Source organism: Metopolophium dirhodum, chromosome 4, assembly GCF_019925205.1.
Source record: "Metopolophium dirhodum isolate CAU chromosome 4, ASM1992520v1, whole genome shotgun sequence".
NCBI lineage: Eukaryota > Metazoa > Arthropoda > Insecta > Hemiptera > Aphididae > Metopolophium > Metopolophium dirhodum.
Genome location: NC_083563.1, coordinates 12,362,620 through 12,381,164, shown reverse-complemented (window position 1 = coordinate 12,381,164; position 18,545 = coordinate 12,362,620). Strand labels below are relative to the sequence as shown.

The window sequence follows — 18,545 nt, the reverse complement described above, 5'->3', positions numbered from 1 at the left end:
ATTTGAAGCATTAACGTTCAATAAAGAAAGTATAATTCTTAGCAATTAATATCCTCATTGGTTAATTTAGAAATAATGAGTAAATATAATCTTTTCCTGTTATACGCACATCTATAGCACAATATATTTTGTAATTTTTTTAAAGTTTACCTTTTTCCTGTATTTTGTGTAAAAGTACATGTAACTATGAACGTTCTAAACCAAGTAATAAACTCACATTCATGACAATAATGCAACTGTGCGATGAGTTTATTTCTTGAAAATTCAAAAGATTTTATCATGTATGGTGATGTATAAGAATTAAATCAACTAATATTAAGAATATCTAATCACGCAAAAAAATATAAACTCACAGTGTTTGTCTTTAATTTTTTATGAAATTTAATTAAATGTAATATATTGAAAATATTCATAGATAATAATGCTTGATACTTGCTGACAATAATTATTTAATAACACTATACTAAATATATCTTCAAGTTAACGGCTGATCGAAATCATTTTTGATTTTACAAACAATTCTCAACTAAATAATTATTCATATCAATTCAATTCGTGCGTTGTTTTAAAGAGTAAAAAGTTCTTTTTAATCGTAAAAATAAAAGAAGAAACCAGGAATCATGTAAATTGTGCCAGTGCTCGAGTTTTTGGTGCGAAGAGCGTTGTACGAGAAAACAAAACAATAATAATAACGACTTGTTCATCGGGAAAACCATTCTTTCAAGCTGTAAAGCCATAAAAAAAAAACTGAAGAAATTGAACACGGTCGATCGAAAACCAATTTGGATGCAAAAAGCACCCAAAGACTTTGAATACCTACATAAAACGACCAACTCCCCCCGCCTTTGGAATATTTGTCAATGATTTTTCGTTTTTGCATGTAATAATATATTATAATCTATTTAAATAATGACTTTAAATACCTAACTATGATTACTAATTAATAAATATAAATACCTTCCACTGATTATCACCATACATAGCGTTCATTATCTGCAGTACCCTTAGAACATTTATCTTTATTTACTAACACATCTTTTCATCGATACAGTTGAGTGTATAATATTATAATTTATTATTAATTTTCAGTTATAGGAATACGATACTTACCTATACGTATATTATAAGAAATTGGGAATTCTGATTAGATTGGTGTGAGATTTATTATAATATAGGTGATTTCTAGTTCACTGACAGTAAGTCTAAGGAAGTGAAGGACGTAGAGATATTTCATGTTAACATGTTATATAAGTAGATACTACGATGTAGCATCTGTAATACACTTTGACATAGTAGCTTGGAATGTTTCCTCAGTTATGTATTATATTCAATAGTTTAAATGGTCTCCTCCCTTCCTATTTAAATCTTGTACGATTAGACATGCTCAGAGATTTATACATAATCAAGCATTTTGTTTGCAAAAATAATTTTTGATTTAAGGACGACACTGGTATAGAAGTTGAAAGTTAACTTGCTTCTGTTTTAGTTTTGTTTGTAAATACCAAATATTAATCTTTTGTCTCTAGTGTTGTATATGAGTAGTTTGTCGAAGGTTTCTTATAACTACGGAGTTATTGTTGTTTAGCTAAAGCTTTTTATTTTAATAACCACCGAGCATGAAATTTCTCATTCTGGTTTTTCCTCAGTAAATTAGAAATTTACTGTTCATGGGTCACGTGATTATTTAATATAAGTGTGATAGAAATTGTTCAGTAATTCACGAATTAAAATATATACATGAATGACAGTGAAGTTGTAATCTTGATTTTCTGTACAGTCAGTAAATCGTAAATGTAGCTACCAAAGTGGTGTTCTCATCCGTAAGCATGTCGAAGATCTATTTAATACATGTTTAGTAAAGTATAGAAGATAGGTCACTTCCACTGGGAATTCTTGTTTTAATTGGATGCGAGATGGACTTTTTTTATAGCGTACTGAGAAGAATTTATTTTCGAGGAATGATTTTATAATTAGGTAATAAGGTAAAGTAAGAAACATTCAAGTTTCGAAAAAGGCTTGTAGTACAAAATCCTGAATTATGACAATTGAAAATAAGGGCATAGAATGTATTAAAATGTTTTTTTGTGTAAAAATATTGATTTTAATCGTTCTAGATATTTTAATTATTACTTATCAAATAAACGTTTTAGTTTGTTGATGCAAAATATTAACTGTACCTTAATGTAGGTACTAAATCTACACGTTTTTATTAGGTTATGCATTAACCGAGTCTATGCTAGTGACTTGGAACATAATATTCGGAATGACTATACAAAAGGTCAACGTTTAGTATACATAATTATTATTATAATAGATACTAGGCAAAGAAATCTATTATTTATATAATTTTTAAAATTAATGTTACCTACTCAAAAGTAATCCAACGTGCATGTATATATTTTATTACTTTAGGTAACACGGGACCGGACGTAAAGTTTTTTTTCATTGTTATTATCACTCCATATTGTTTATTACCTTTTTTTTGTAGTGGTTATCTTTTGTACGAATCCATAGTTATTATTTTTATCGGTGATATCCGTTTATTTCTGTTCATTTAGTAGTAATGCTTTAAGTTTTAATTAATTAAGATTATCATCGTGCTATCGGTAGAATGGTTGATGCACGTAGTAACTTTACTGGGTATTGTTATATTTCCAATCATTTGGCATTCTATTGATCACGTAGGTAGGTAATCAATACAGTTTTTACTTACGTTTCTTAAATTTACTGGTGTAGATGGATTCAAAATAGTTTGAAAAGCCCCGAAGTTTTATGTTCGAATACAGTCCATAAATCGGACTAATATTGCACTACCTATTGTAAAAAAAAAAGGTGGGCAAGTGGGTGTTGCTCTGCTGTACACTAGGTAACAAGTAGGTCACTGTGATGGATTGTGTTAAATTTGAATTCAACGATATAATATCATTGTATACGAAAAACGATTCTGAGCGAAGACGGTCAGTCAGGTTATGACCATATTACTAAGTATATTTGATGATATTATTGTAAATAGAGTAATTTATTTACATATTTACGTGGAACCTTGTTTTAAAAATATGTGTTATGTATTTTTTAATATTTTTCAACTGCTATTGTAACAATATATCAGGAGCCTTGTATTAAATGTTCATGCTTTTTTCCCCAACAAATACAATTTTATTGCCATTTATAGAAAAAAATTTTAAAAAAATTGGAACTGTCAACTATAGGTATTTATAAACCAACATGTTTCATGGATATGTAACTATTGTAGATGCAAATATATTTTACTTTGAAATTTTTTCTTAAATATCATGAAATAATTCGTATTTAGGTATCATATAAACGACCTATCGAATATTATTAAAATATTTTTTTGCAGATACAATTTTCTAATGCAATAATTTAAATATTTCCATTGAAGAACACCTGACAGTTCTTAGAACCTATTAACTTGAATACATACATTGAATATCAATCTCGGTAGGTAGGTATATGACTTCGGTATTATAGATGGTATCTATAAATATTTTTTATTTTATAACGTTTTTCTTTGACGAATGAAAAAAAAATGTAATGTTTTAATACCAGCATTTAAATCTTGAACTTTGAATTATTAAAATCAGTGCATAATCAAGCACATCTTTATATGCTTAAGATTGCTTAAGAAATATAACATAATATCCTGAAATCTTTTTCTCAATCTAGCTTATTTTAAATCACAATAATATGTACTTATTACTAGTATATACTTCAATAAACTATATATTATGCTCCATGAACCTGATCGAATTTAAAAATTATTTATTGGGTTTAGTCACTTGTTAACCGTATATCTTCCTCATTGTTTATTACTTGATCAAAGAAGTACACAAAACTAACTTTACCCATAGATTAAGAAAAAACTAAGGCATAGTTAAATATTATTCGAAAACAATATTATATTGTTATTACGTATTACAAATCGGTTATATAATCAATAATTTAAGTATTGCAAAATTTTAATATTATTATATTAACATGTTAAAAATTACAAAGTATATTTTTTATTAATTGCATGTACTGATCACTTTTTAGGAATGCCAAAGTTTGGTGAAGATTTGAACAATGTGACGGTGCCAGTTGGCCGAGAAGCTATATTCATATGCAACGTTGAAGGACTAGCAACGTACAAGGTATTAAATCTAGTGAATGTCTTAATTAGAAATAAATTCATAAAATTTAAAAATGTAGTATATTAGTTATTAAATACTTACCTATATTGTGTAAGTCATAGAATCTAAAGATTTAACAGTGCGCAAATCAAAAATAAGAACAGTTGCACAATTGTACTGACAAATGTGTTATTTAAGTCCAAACAACTTAATTAGGATATTTACCAGCCTCTTATTATACAGCTACTCCACTTACAGATACAGTTTTAAAACTGAAAATAGAACATATTATAATATATTATATCGATTAAAATCGAATACGGTTAATGAGTTTTTACAAAGGTAATAATATTTGTAGTGGGTACCTACTGGATCGTTATAATCATAAACAATAGTGAAATTGTTGTCGTTGTATTTTAAATAATGATAAAAAGCTCACTATTGTATAATATAATATCACTTTATTCAGACATTAATTGACAGTCAGAAATTATTCATATTCTATTTTAAAAAATGTAAAAATTAAAACGACAAAAAACAATTATTTTAATGTAGAAAACATTCTTTTTATTTTATTCCATAAAATAAAATAATGACGTAAAAAAATGTCAACAAACTATTCACAGACATTTTTTTTTATTTAAAAATAACTTACAATATTTCAATTACGCGTAACCACTTTTGTTAGTGGTACCTACAAGTGCAGTACCAACTAAAACCCGAAATAAAAAGTGTCCGTAATTTACTAGTCACGTACCCCATTTCGTGTTCACAATTTACATTTAAAACTTAGAGTTCATAAACTATATTATATTATGTGAGAGTATGACATTTGATGTCAGCATGAATGATGTTAAAATTAAAAAAACTGCTGTGTGTTTTACTTTTTAAACAATATACGACAAATTAATACGTCACACATACCTTTACGAATACTGATGCTGGTGAAAACTTTTATCGTAATTTAATTTTACTTTTAGGTTGCTTGGCTGAGAGTGGACACCCAGACCATATTGACTATTCATAGTCACGTGATCACGAAGAACCATCGGATCGCGGTAACGCACAGCGACCATCGAATATGGTATCTTCATATCCGGGAAGTTAGAGAAGCTGACAGAGGATGGTACATGTGCCAAATCAACACCGACCCAATGAAGAGTCAACAGGGTTACTTGCAAGTGGTTGGTAAGTAGAATGAAAGGCGGAAAGATAATTCAACAGTAAAATCGTATTATATTTTTATAATAATAACTAGCGGTAAAAAGTTTTGAAAGGTTTTGTGCAGCCGAGCTAATTGAAGCGAATAGGACACTCGAAAGTTCACTCACAAACGTAATCAAAACTTGAATTAAAAGTTTTTTAGACCATTCAACCAAATTATTATTATAATAGTACCTACCAACGTCTGAGAATTTATACTTTTACATAAAAATCTTGAAATTCAACCATGTTATGACCAGGTTGGCTGTCGAACTGTTTGGTGAAAAAACTCGTTAAAATATAGTTAATATTTAAATTAAGTATTGAATTCATAGCATAAAAATCTGCGAATTGTTTATAAACTATAAATTGTGATTTTTAATATTAAAAACTATACCTACAATATAATTTATTAATGACATTTCTCGACTACTGTATACAATAGTAACTTACTGGCTTAATTTATTATTGCGTTAGTATTTAATTTCGACGATAAAATAAAATTATTGTATGATTTTACCATTTGACCGGTTAAATATAGATTTAGTGATGCATTTTATCATCGATTTCACTATCCTTAAAAAATGTGAGTAAATTATTCGAAATAATATAGTGTACATTATGAGTAAAATATGATTTATGAAATAATCTTGCAATATATAAAATACTGAATTGGTTACAATAATGTATTAGTGATTCAGTATTTTTCTCGAAAATTTTACTTTTATGATTATTTACATTTTGTAGGTACCTAATTTACTGACACGTGCAGTAACACATAACGATGATGAAAGTAAATAATGTAGTGATATAATAAATTCACACGAGTGCACAGCTATAAGCCTGTAAGTAATATTTTGGCCTTTGACGAAGAAACTTGCTCGTTTGAAAATTACATTTTAGTTAATGCTCCTTTAATATAATTTAAAGAAGATTTGAAAATTAAAACACTATCATGCCAATCCTGGGCACCTCGTTTCACACAAACTTTTAGGCCGTTGTTTATCGTTAGAATTGTTCTATATAACTTCTTTCATTAGGCCAATCAAATTTTTAATTTATTTCTTAACTGGTAATGATTTTGATATTGATAAGTTTAGATCACGACTTGATCAAGTACCTACATTGAAGATCATATAATAGCATTATGGGATTGGGTTTTTAGGACAGCGCCTTTCAAAGAAAATGTTATGACAGAACAACTTTACTGTACGTTCTGATTCCAACACAGTTCAGCGGACCTATATAATATGTACATTTTTTTTATTATTTTTACATCCATTTCTCCAATAATATCACCGGTTAGTATTGTTTCCTGTATATCATTTCTTATGACATTATCATCTTCATTTAGTTCACTTTATTCAACAGAATCATATGTATATATTTTGTATAATACCAATAACTGTGGCAAATAATAAAAGTGACAGAATTTTTTTTCACTATATTATTATGACCTTGTATGACCTTTATTATTGTACCTCAAGACTCATTTGTGAAGCGTGGCTTATATCGGTGTCGTTAATATTTTTTTTTATTAAATAGTAAGTTCTTATAATATTCAACAATGTCATTCTATATTTTCGGACATATACGATACCTATATCATATCTTTTGATGTTTTTATACCCGCAGGTAGACCACTGCAGATTATATTCATGAAAATATAAAAAAATCATCTTTATGCGAAACCCATAATAGACAATGTAGGAAGTCACTTTGCTGTACAGTGGGTGCACCTCGTAATTGAGTTGGTTACTGACCACTACAATGGATGTGATAATTTTGAATTTAATGATAAATCATTGTATACGAAAAACGTTTTTGACCTGAGACGATCTGTCAGCCTATATTCCTAAGGGTATTTTAATATTTAATATTATATTTATATAACTATTAGTAATTTAAATTTATTTTTTATTACTAATACAGTAAGTCAAACTAGTTTTAGCAAAAAAAAAAAATCACATATAATGATAATATATTATACATTATAATTCTCATATTATTTTAAACACCTATTATATAGTATTCACTGTTATTAACTCAAGTCAATAATACCAACGTAACATATAACGGTGAAAGTTGGTTCGTGGTAAAAATAGCTTAAAATAAATCCAAATACTTTGAAAATGCATTGCTGTGTACCTACATACAATGATAATTTAAGTATTAGTGTAATGTTTCAAGGTCCCACGGTTAATGATTTTTGAATAATAACAAAATTACAAAAATCGTTTAAGGATATAAGTCATTATTATACTTTAAATATCAAATCAGTACCACGTCAATGTCTATTCCGATGATATGTGTTCATTACGGTCGCGGTACTTTTATTTTATCAATCTACGTGGCCAACAACGTATCTTTTTGAATTACGTATCGTTCAAAAAAAAAAAAAAATCGTAGATTCAAAATCTACACTGAGTGTCTAAAACGTTATGGTGTTTGGTGATCCCTAGGTAAGGTTTACCCAAAATGTAATTACTCTGGTTAACTACATCGTAATTATATTTAATCGTACCGCTCATTAATAAGCCACAGACCTCTACAGCAGTCAACCAACCAGTTATGTGCCCGCCGATTACACCCATTAAAATATTACTAATCACAACTCCGTCTCAAATTTAGTCTCTACACCGTTTAATAATATATTTATCCATAACATTAATGATGACGATGACATCTGGCTTTTTTTTAGGACTCACTAAAAACAATTAAAAGCCAAAATACCAATGGCCAATGGGTGACATGAGTCGAGTGGGCTCGTTTCCCAAGCGAAATCAATCTGTCCCATCAACATAGATGAAACTACTAATTAGGTTCTCCCCTTTTCTCTCCTAAGCCGATAATCCAAATAAAATTAAATCCGTCAAAACCAATAATAATTTACACGGACATTTTTTATATAGGAACCACCCATACTTATTAAATCTAATATCGAAATTTTCCATTTTTGTAATGTACTTAAAATGCAATTGGTTCTAATGAATTCAGTAACAAAAGTAATCTAAAGGAATTAAAACTATAAAAACATTCATCTGACTCATTTAGAAAAATTATGTACACAATAAAATATGATAAAGTATATTTCCACACGTATCAACTCCATAACGAAAAACAAGTTCATGTGGTTATCCGTAATCCGTTATCCGTTATCCCTATACGCTATTCATAAAGAGGAACTCAAACAACACAGTTCCATAGTTATCAACGTACTTAAATGGTGGACGAAAACTTATTTGCTTTTTTTTCTGCGTTGGTTTGGACCAACGAAATTCAATATTTTTAAAACCACTAAAATTTGTGACACTAAAATAATTAGTCGAAGAGCCTCCATCCCTATCGTCAAATTGTTCAATGTTAATGTTTCCAAATATTTTTCCATACAAAAACCTTCTGTAATCATCTACCACGTTGTGTTAAATGCAGTGAACTCATTTAACCGAAAACTGTCAATACTATCAATCTCAAGTTATCTCGCATATCAATGAGAGCATCCCGCTAGTTATTGAGGTTGTTATTTCTACAAAGACATTCAATCAAAACACTTATCTTACTCTACAATAAAAGCTAAGAATAACTAAGATTGGTATCAACTATCGCATCCAACTAGAAATTCAGGAAAATATTATACATATAATATTAGTATATAACCCATACCTAATGTTTCTGAAACTCCAAACCATATTCCAAAAACCTACTCTAAAACCATTCTTATTCTGCATTCTAATAACCAACCACATAATTTTTAAGACAGCCATAGATTTCCCAATTTGACAGTTAATCAATTCTACTTACTTATAAATTATCTTAAATCAATCATAAACCCAGTTATCACACTGGGATTCACAACAGTAATAAACATAGCCCTCACAAATATATAAATAACCATCCTAACAAATACAAAATCCACTTTCCATCTAATACGCAAATCGTTAAGAAACATATTAATTACTTAAGAGATACTAGTGTATTACTAACGGTGGTGATTTCATCATCATGTCAATTATCTATTTTATATTACTATTGAATTTGTTTTGTTTTATTATATGTCGGTACAGATTGTAAATTAAATAAATAAATAGTTTAAAACTATTCTTAATATTTTAAAAGTTACAGAAAATGATAGTAAGTAATAGTGGAATGTTTCAAGTTAATAAGATTAGTAATTAATATTATTAAACGTTTTAGAAATAAAAAAAAATATAGAGAATCGTTTGAGAAAAAATCATTATTTTCCGTTTGAATTTAAAATGTCATAAAAATATTATTCAATATGAGCTTCAATAGGTAGCTCATAAAACATTTAATATACAGTTTTATAATTTACTTTTTTTTTTAATTTTCCAGTTAAAAAGTCTATGAGAAATTTCGTATTAAATTGTCAAGCCTTAAAATTAAAATGTTATGCATTTTTTACTTCAAAATAATTTACATATTTTCGTAATAAACAACACTTTTAACATACATAAATCAACAATAAACTAAAAAGTTGAATAATTCTAATGTCTATAAATAGTAGAAAAAGAACCATTTTAATATTTGGAAAATTATATCATAATATTAATGATAAATGAATTAATGATTCCGTCTACTACTTCAGTCTCTATGGAAAATCTTTTTTAAATCACGAAAAAAAAAATAAAATCAATCTAGTTGAAAACTGGTTTTTCGTAAAAAAATTTTCCTAATATTATTTTGAAAAGAATTGTTTGCATATTACCTCCCCAATTTCAAATAAAATCCATTTATCTACCTTCAAAGATGAATATTGAAGTATTTTCACTGCTTCTAAAGACAAACAACAAAAACACACACACACATCATCACATTGTTTAGAATACAGAACTTACGTTATAATAATAATAATTATTATATTATGGGAACTAATTTGTATGGTATACCTATAACTAATAAATTCTAAGTTATTATAATAATAGTGATAAACCAAAGTGTTTTAATGGTATTTTCAGTGGTTTTTTAGGTCATCAATAATTCTATCTCTGGTTATTAATTATTATTATTACTTAATTTTAAAAAAGTAGTCAACATTAATAAGTTATTATCTTTTACGTTTGTTTTATATTATAATATAGTTATAAATTTATAATGATTACTTGTTCATATTTTACTTTGATCATAACCTTATGATAAATCGCACACTTTTATAAATTATAAATTTTCAACTGTTATAATGCTCGGTAATTAAAATATATTGTTAGGTTTTTATAGAGATATTTGTAATTATATTCAAATTGTATATTTTTTTATTGTAGAGATAGTTTTCAAAAGCGTCAGGAAAAACAAAACAATTTTGAAAATTTTACATTAAGTATAGAAAATGATAATATTAACACTTATTATTCGTTTTTGAATTACAACAATATAATAAAATCGATCTAGTGGAAAACTGGTTTTATGTTTAAATTTAATTTTCCAACTAATTTAATTTTTTTATTTTTCATATCTATTTATAGAATTATACTATTAATCATTTTTTCATTTAAATTCATTTTTACCAGTGTTTGATAGTAACGTAACGCAAATTACAAATGACTGTAACGCAATTACTTTTTCAGTAATGCAGCAGTAATTTCATTACATTTTACTTAAAGTAACGCAATTGTAACGAAATTACTTTTTAAAAGTAATTTCTAAGAAGTAACGCACTATCGCGTTATTTTCCACGTTATTAAAATAATAGTTTTGAATGTACTACAAAAACAAGCCGATAAGATATTCCAGAAAAATTAAAAATTAATTATATTTATTTTTGATTCCAAAAATAGTTAAAAATATTATTAAACATTCCAGGAATTAATGTTATTACTTTATTAGCAGAAAGAAAAGAATTCGATTTAAAAATAAAATTTAATAAAAATAAAATATAATTTGTCATGCATAATAGGTCTATTATCACTAGGTCTATGATTGTAAAATAAATCATATGAATTGAATATGGTTGAAAAAAATGATAGCTGTAATCTATGATAAAAAAAAAGTAACGTTATTTATAGGTAACGCACTACTTTATTTATTTAAAAGTAATGTAACGTGATAAAAATAATTTTAGTTAATATAAATGTAATTTAAATAGTTTGAAGTAACGAGTAACGTAATTTCATTACCTTCTAAAAGTAATTTACATAACACTGATTTTTACCTCCCAAAAGTAGTAACTGGATTCTCTCTACCAGAAAAGATGCTGAAGTTGAAGAAGAATCATCACAGATCAATATATTATTGTAAAATCAATATACTGATCGATCCGCTTAGAATCTAAAAGATATTGTAAGATTTTCAATTTTCAATTACATTTTTATAATAATTATAAATATAAAATATATACAACATTCAAATGTGACTTCATCTATAATTCTGACTAGTTACGAGTATTTAGTCAGGTATTTATTTTTTTTTCACATTATCAAAATGTGCATTTTTGTTTTTCGTCACTTAAATAAAACAATATTCTCAACAATTTCTAAACAGAATTCAATACATTTGAAGGGAACACAGAACATAAAGTACGTCGTTATAGTTATATTAGTCGTATATTTTAGAAATATCGAAGTTCCTTACGATGATATTATGAATATCTTATGGAAAGTTTTATTTCAGTTTTTTCTAATGACTCCACCACTAAAGCTGAAAACTAAAACGCCATTTCTACCATTTTACGTCTATTATATTACCTATATTATCAATTCAAAGTCGTTATAATTGAATGAAATGAAAATTGAATGGACCTGTAATAATTTTTTTTTATACCTGTGTACCATTTCCGTACTATGAATGATTAAAATAATAAAGTACTAATTTATTCTTGTCATACTCTCTTTAACTTCGTCAACTTAAAATTGGCTGTACTTATACCTATTTGTATTTAAATAAATTCTTATTACCTATTCATGAGTAACTATGTACGGCGTTCCTACCTCAGAAAATTACTGTATTATTCTATTATGAATACATAATGGTACTTAATATAATTATAATTTCCAGATTGTATAATAGCTGAATAAAAAATTGTAATTAACATATTTTAGGTAAGATTGATATTTGTGTACATCTGAGCTTTTGGTTATTATAAAACAATCGACCTTCATAATATCATATTATTCTTTAGATCTTATGATAAATAAAATAACTTCCACGATTTTATTTCTAGTAATTTAAGTTTTTTTTATAAATTCTTTTTATATATTCACGTTATGCGAGATTAGGATTGGCAAAAACAAGAACGTAACTTGACGGGAAGTGCTAAAAAAAAAAACAACCTAATCGTGGAAATGGGTGCGAGTATCGAAAAAATCACGATAGTAAAATCATTATAATAATATTTAATTGTTATGATAACTAATCGCGTATTTCAATTATATGTTTATTTTTTCCACTCAAATACAATGCATGGGGGTAGTTCAGCTATAATTTAAAAACAAATTAAGTTTTAATTTAATTTTAATTGATAAAAATTAATAATAAAAATAACCGTGTTCATTGTGCACAGGTATTTTTCACTGGTTCACTTATAATGTACAGCTATTTATGATAAAATAACTTAAACTATTAAATTCAAATTTAATAATGTTAAATTATTTAAATAGGTTTGATAATATTATGCTTGATGTGAAAATATATACACCCCAAATTAAATACAATTTGCGCACATATGAGAAGCAATTGATTAGTCAAAATATATTCGTAAATTCACATGTAGGTCTTAGGTATTTATTATGAATGTATTTTGTAAAATGCAAACAACAGCTGATTTAGGCTGTACTTTTGGTAGTTTTTTTGTGAATATACAATTGTATAATTTCATTTTATTAGAGCTCTAATATTCAAATATGCAGCGATGCTATTATCAATGTGAGTACGCCATTATAGAAGAGTCGAAGATGTATCATGTAAGTTTTCAACTTTAGATGTGAATATTATAAAACACGAAGTTAAAACTTGACGAATATTCGAAGTTAATTGGATAACTGGAAATGTGAACATCTACTATACGATATTATGTTACAGCAGATACAGCTCAGAATGATACCTATTATGTGAATATACAGTGAAACAGCGTTGTATAATTATTAATTTTATACCTATATATTATTATTGTATACTATATTATATTCATCGATGAATAAAATAATTATTTTCGGTGTGGGCCAATTCAATATCTAAGAAGGTTGGAGAGTTATAATATTGAAACATACCCATTTAATATTTTAACAACAGCAAGGGGTATAGGCAAAAAAAAATTATTATCAATGCATAACAAATTAATAATATTATTAATTCAACAAACCTGTCACAGTTAAATATAATCAATTAAAAAGAGTAAAGACATACATTTTTAATTGGATTTGACACTGGATCTAAATATTCACTATGTCGTCCCACGTATTGGACTGTTATTAATATATAATTTCTTGAACTAAGGGGAAATTAAAACAAGTTTTAATTCTGCAATCAAATGCAGTGACGTTAAGACCAATTAGAGATACGAATTCGGGACAATCTGTCATACCGTTCATTAATCTGTGTACGAAAATCACATGGAAATACTTACGTATAAATATGTTTTGCTAGCTTGTGGGATATGCAGCTATCTTCCCTATATATGCCTCTAGATACATCCTATCATTATACATATTATATTTGTAAGACCCAAGAACCATGCATGATTTTTAAAATTAATTTTCTTACCTAGTTCTAACCTAATTCAGGTTCAAAATTAATAATATCTAATTCAATTTTTTGTATGGACGGATTCACAATAACTTGATTAACCGACTGTTGTTTATTTTATCATTGGTACTATTGCTCTATTATAATAAAATAATTATTTAAAATATGATTTTAAAAATCAAAAATTAAAACGAAAATTTCTATTATTAGAAAAAAACCCTACTCGAGATACGGTCAAATGGATCAGCAGTATTTTACCATTTTGAAATAGTTAAAAACTCTTGATTGTCTGATATCTGTAAACTCATTTTTATAGTATTACTATCAATTTGTCATTAAGACCGACAAAGGCATTACAAATTGTACAAACTGAGAGAAGAGATTACATATGGACAATTGTTTCTTTGTTATTGTCGAAGTCGAATTTTTATACGGCGTGAATATTCCACTATACATACCATTTATTAAAAGTACATGAATATAATATTGTTTCGTATTATATCAGAATTTCACATACTAACTATCAAAGAAAGAATTTTTTCGGCCATCGTTAAGATGTCAACATAATATTATGATCAATATTATATTATTATTATGTATAAACAACAATATTCATTATTCACGTTGTAAATAAACTATAAAGTCACAGCAAACTATCCACTTGAAATAAAAATAGAAATAATATATTATAGATCCTTAAACATTATAAGCTCACAATAAATACTGTAGACACTACTTATGGGAAATAAAGCTAAGTGATAAAGAAATGTAAAACTTTTTTGGACGTTTCTGATCATAGTATCAATACAATTTATGGTTTGTTATTATTTCGAAAAAATGGAAGATAATATAAAAAAAAAACTTCTTAGAATGACGTAGAACAGAAAAGGGAGATTTGAATGGAATAAATGAAGAAAAATATTGAAATCGTATTGAAATTGTATTGTAAAATCAAGTACGGCTTTACAGAACTTTATTCAGATGCCACCTTAGGAACGAATAGTAATAATAATATATTATAGGATATTTTATTTATTTATAAATATTATTTTTTTGTTACACAATTTTGTGTAGAATAAACAATTTATTTGAACTTCACTGAACACTAAACATTCAACGAAACTGATATAAAAGTTCAAAATTAAGGTATTGTATTCATTATAATTTGATAAATTTAATGACTACCTACAAGAAACACATTTTAAATTGTACACTTCGGATAAGTAAATATAATATTATTACTATCGACTAACATAAATAGAATATATTGTATCTACTGCGAAATCGAATCTTCTGTATTTAAAGAATTGAACAAAAACTTTTTTCAGTTATATAATAAATAGGTATTAATATTTTAGTGAACTAGTCAGAAAACATAAACTTGTTCATCGGTCATTAAAGATTTTACGGCTGTTGATCTCATTTAAGTGCATTTTATAATTTACACCAAACATAAAAATAGCTGGGAAACACTCTTTATAATGGCCCATTATATGTTTGTGTATATACGATATTGGTTGCTTCGTCACAGATTGTCTTTATTCAAACAATAGAAACAATATATTTTTTTGTACGTAACTGCACACATATAATATGCGCTCTTAAGCTTTACCGATATGGTGGCATGCCGAACTTAATCATGGCATATGACATTTAAACAAATGTGGTTTGTATTTCTACTGTGCAATTTTCTGTAATCGCGATGTAATATTTCAATTTCCAAAAAAAAATCCAAAAATTAGGATGTACACTTGTACATAAACAATGTTGTGTGTATTGACAAAATTGTAACGCAATAATCCGAATGAAAAATGCGTCGAGAAACTAGAGAGATTCCATCAATAGTTTGGTACTTATTAAATAAAAGTTGCACTTTCGACCACTATTTCCAGTCACACATATGTGTGTATTTAAGAAAAACAGTCATTCAGTAATACATTTAAGACAATATCGTTGAATATATTATAATTTTACCGCCGGCGGTCATCTGTAATTCTCAAATGTTATACTTTTGTGACCGCCAGCGATCATTACTACCACGCCACAAGACCGCTGGTGACCTTAATTAATATGGTTTTATATTATTAACTTTTCCTTGGTGCTGCAATAATGTAGTAAAAATAGCACAGTGGCGTTGTGGGAATCATTATACGATTTTTTTTGATGTAATAAACAAATTGTTTTATTTTATTCAAATTTTAAATGTTTTCTCAAGTACAACGGCATATACAAATAAATGTGGGATGACATGGAAATATTATATGCTTGGCGTGTCGATGTACATATTGTGTACATGATAGTCGAAGTGTTAATCAAAATCATATATGAAAATGAAACAATATAATACTATGTACAGCCTCAGTTTTTAAGTGTTCACAATTTAGTACAAGTAAGGTGTTTAGGTGTGTAAACATCAAGCAAAACAATACAGTGTAATATACCTTAATATGTATCTATTTGCGTAAACTGGATTTAAACTGAATAGGGAAACCAATAATCGTGGTTGGTTTCAAATACTTTCAATATCATTAATCTCATATATTGGTTCTCGTATATTAAGTGAAACATTTCAAAAACAATTGTTTACAGCTTGTATCAGTAATTGACTATCTTCACTTGTATTTGAAATTCCTATTATTCGCGTTATTTGTACTGAGTGGGTCAGCGAATGGTCCCATCAAACACAATTATATAATATTGTATTAGCGTGCTATCTGCGTTGTTTCCATATAATATTATATGAGTTAAATTAGTAAACAATAAATGTAATTATTTTGATTTATAGACTGTAACAGAACCATTGCGTTATAAGCACATACAACAAAATGATATTATCCAGTGTCATCTAGAAGATATTGGTTAAATGCAAAATAGTAAACGGGTCCTGTTAAACGTTGAATATATTATTTTATTCCCACCGATAGATGTCTGAAGTTGAAAATAAAATATACATATTATACAATTTATATATACCTTTATAATACACATTTCAATTTCCATTTAATTTCGCATGGAAAGTCCTTTAAAAGTCGAAACTTTAAAACGGCGAAGTCGCAAAGAAAAAAAAATACATATAATAATAATATGCAAAAAATCTCATTTGAATGGGAAATCTGTCGGTCTTTCTTAAAACGCATAATTCGATTATAATTCTGGTGAAACATAAAAAAAAGACGCGTTTAAAATTTATATATTACGTTTGTGTAGGTACCAATATTATTTCACACAAATTGTTTTTGACGTACCTGTATATTCTAATTTTTTTATTACTTAATTGAAGGTCTTATGAATTCGTGGGTAAAAATAAACAATTTTATCGTTTCTAATGATGTTATTTTTAGAACGAATTAGGTATCAAAATATTTGGAAGACGCAGAGGGATGAAAAAAAAGAAATGGCCACAAAACATAATAATATAATTATGTTTACAATCTGTTTAATAATATTATATTGAAACATTCAATAGGGTTTCATTAATTCGTATTCACTATTTGTTATTACAGATTTGCTATTCAGAGAGACTTTCCAGTAAACCTTAATATAATCGTAATGTCAAGAAAAATATTGCAAAAATTAATTTCAGCTTTGCTCTGTCGTCCTGGCAACAAGGTAACGCAGCGTATTCTTGTCAAGATTCTCACATTCGATATATTATTATGCCTGTTTGACAAGCTATGTTGTTTTTTTCTATTTTATTGTCATTTTAAAGTCATATTTTTTTTATTCATTTTTATTTTTTTCGTAATATCAGCGTTTTTATCCACACTGGCATTATTATCTGCCCATCTTGCCAATCGATCGAACGTCACTAAGATATTATACCCATAGTTTGAGCTTAGTGTGTTCGGAAATTGCGTCAATATTTACGTACCTACCCGTATTTATATGACTATTTACGGCATACCTTATAGCATAAATTGATATTATATTAATAGGTGTATTGATTATGGGATGTTCATTTATGTCAATAAAAATTCATAAAACGCAAACTTTCGTTTTTCAAATAACAGCTTTAGAGAATTTGAGCTAGTAGATCTTTCAAAACATTATTAAAATTTTTTTTTTAATTGGATGGTTTATTTTTATTTTTATATGAAAATTAAGTGCATCAAAATGCTATTTTAGTTTTAGAATAATAGAAAATTATAACAAACCGAGAATTTGGACAAATATAGTTTGGACTATAAAATCATTTTATCGGTTTATAACAAAAAAATAATTTGGAGAGTTAATTAAACGATAAACGTATAACCTGTTTGAAGAAAAACAACGTTACCAAGTTAATATGATAAATTGTGAACACAAAGAAAAATTAAAATAGATATTATATTGGTTTTAAATTCTTGGAATGAATAATAAAAGATAACAATTAAACAGAATAATATTATATTAAATTTAAAAAAAATACCTGTAAATTCATCACTTTATTATTCATGCAAAAATGTTTAATTATAAAATACTTTCAAAGGAAATAACGAAAAAATATTATGATCATAAATTCTTATAATTATTATT

At 26.9% G+C, this 18,545-nt stretch overlaps 1 protein-coding gene across 1 annotated transcript in view; it reads left to right on the top strand.

Moving 5' to 3' along the window:
* The window catches only part of LOC132942987 (lachesin-like), a 167,806-nt gene that overhangs the window by 89,190 nt on the left and 60,071 nt on the right, over nt 1–18,545 (top strand). The window contains exons 2-3 of the mRNA XM_061011731.1: nt 4,057–4,154; nt 5,114–5,321. Of these exons, the coding sequence (XP_060867714.1) occupies nt 4,057–4,154; nt 5,114–5,321 (306 nt within the window). The remainder of the gene's footprint in view (nt 1–4,056; nt 4,155–5,113; nt 5,322–18,545) is intronic.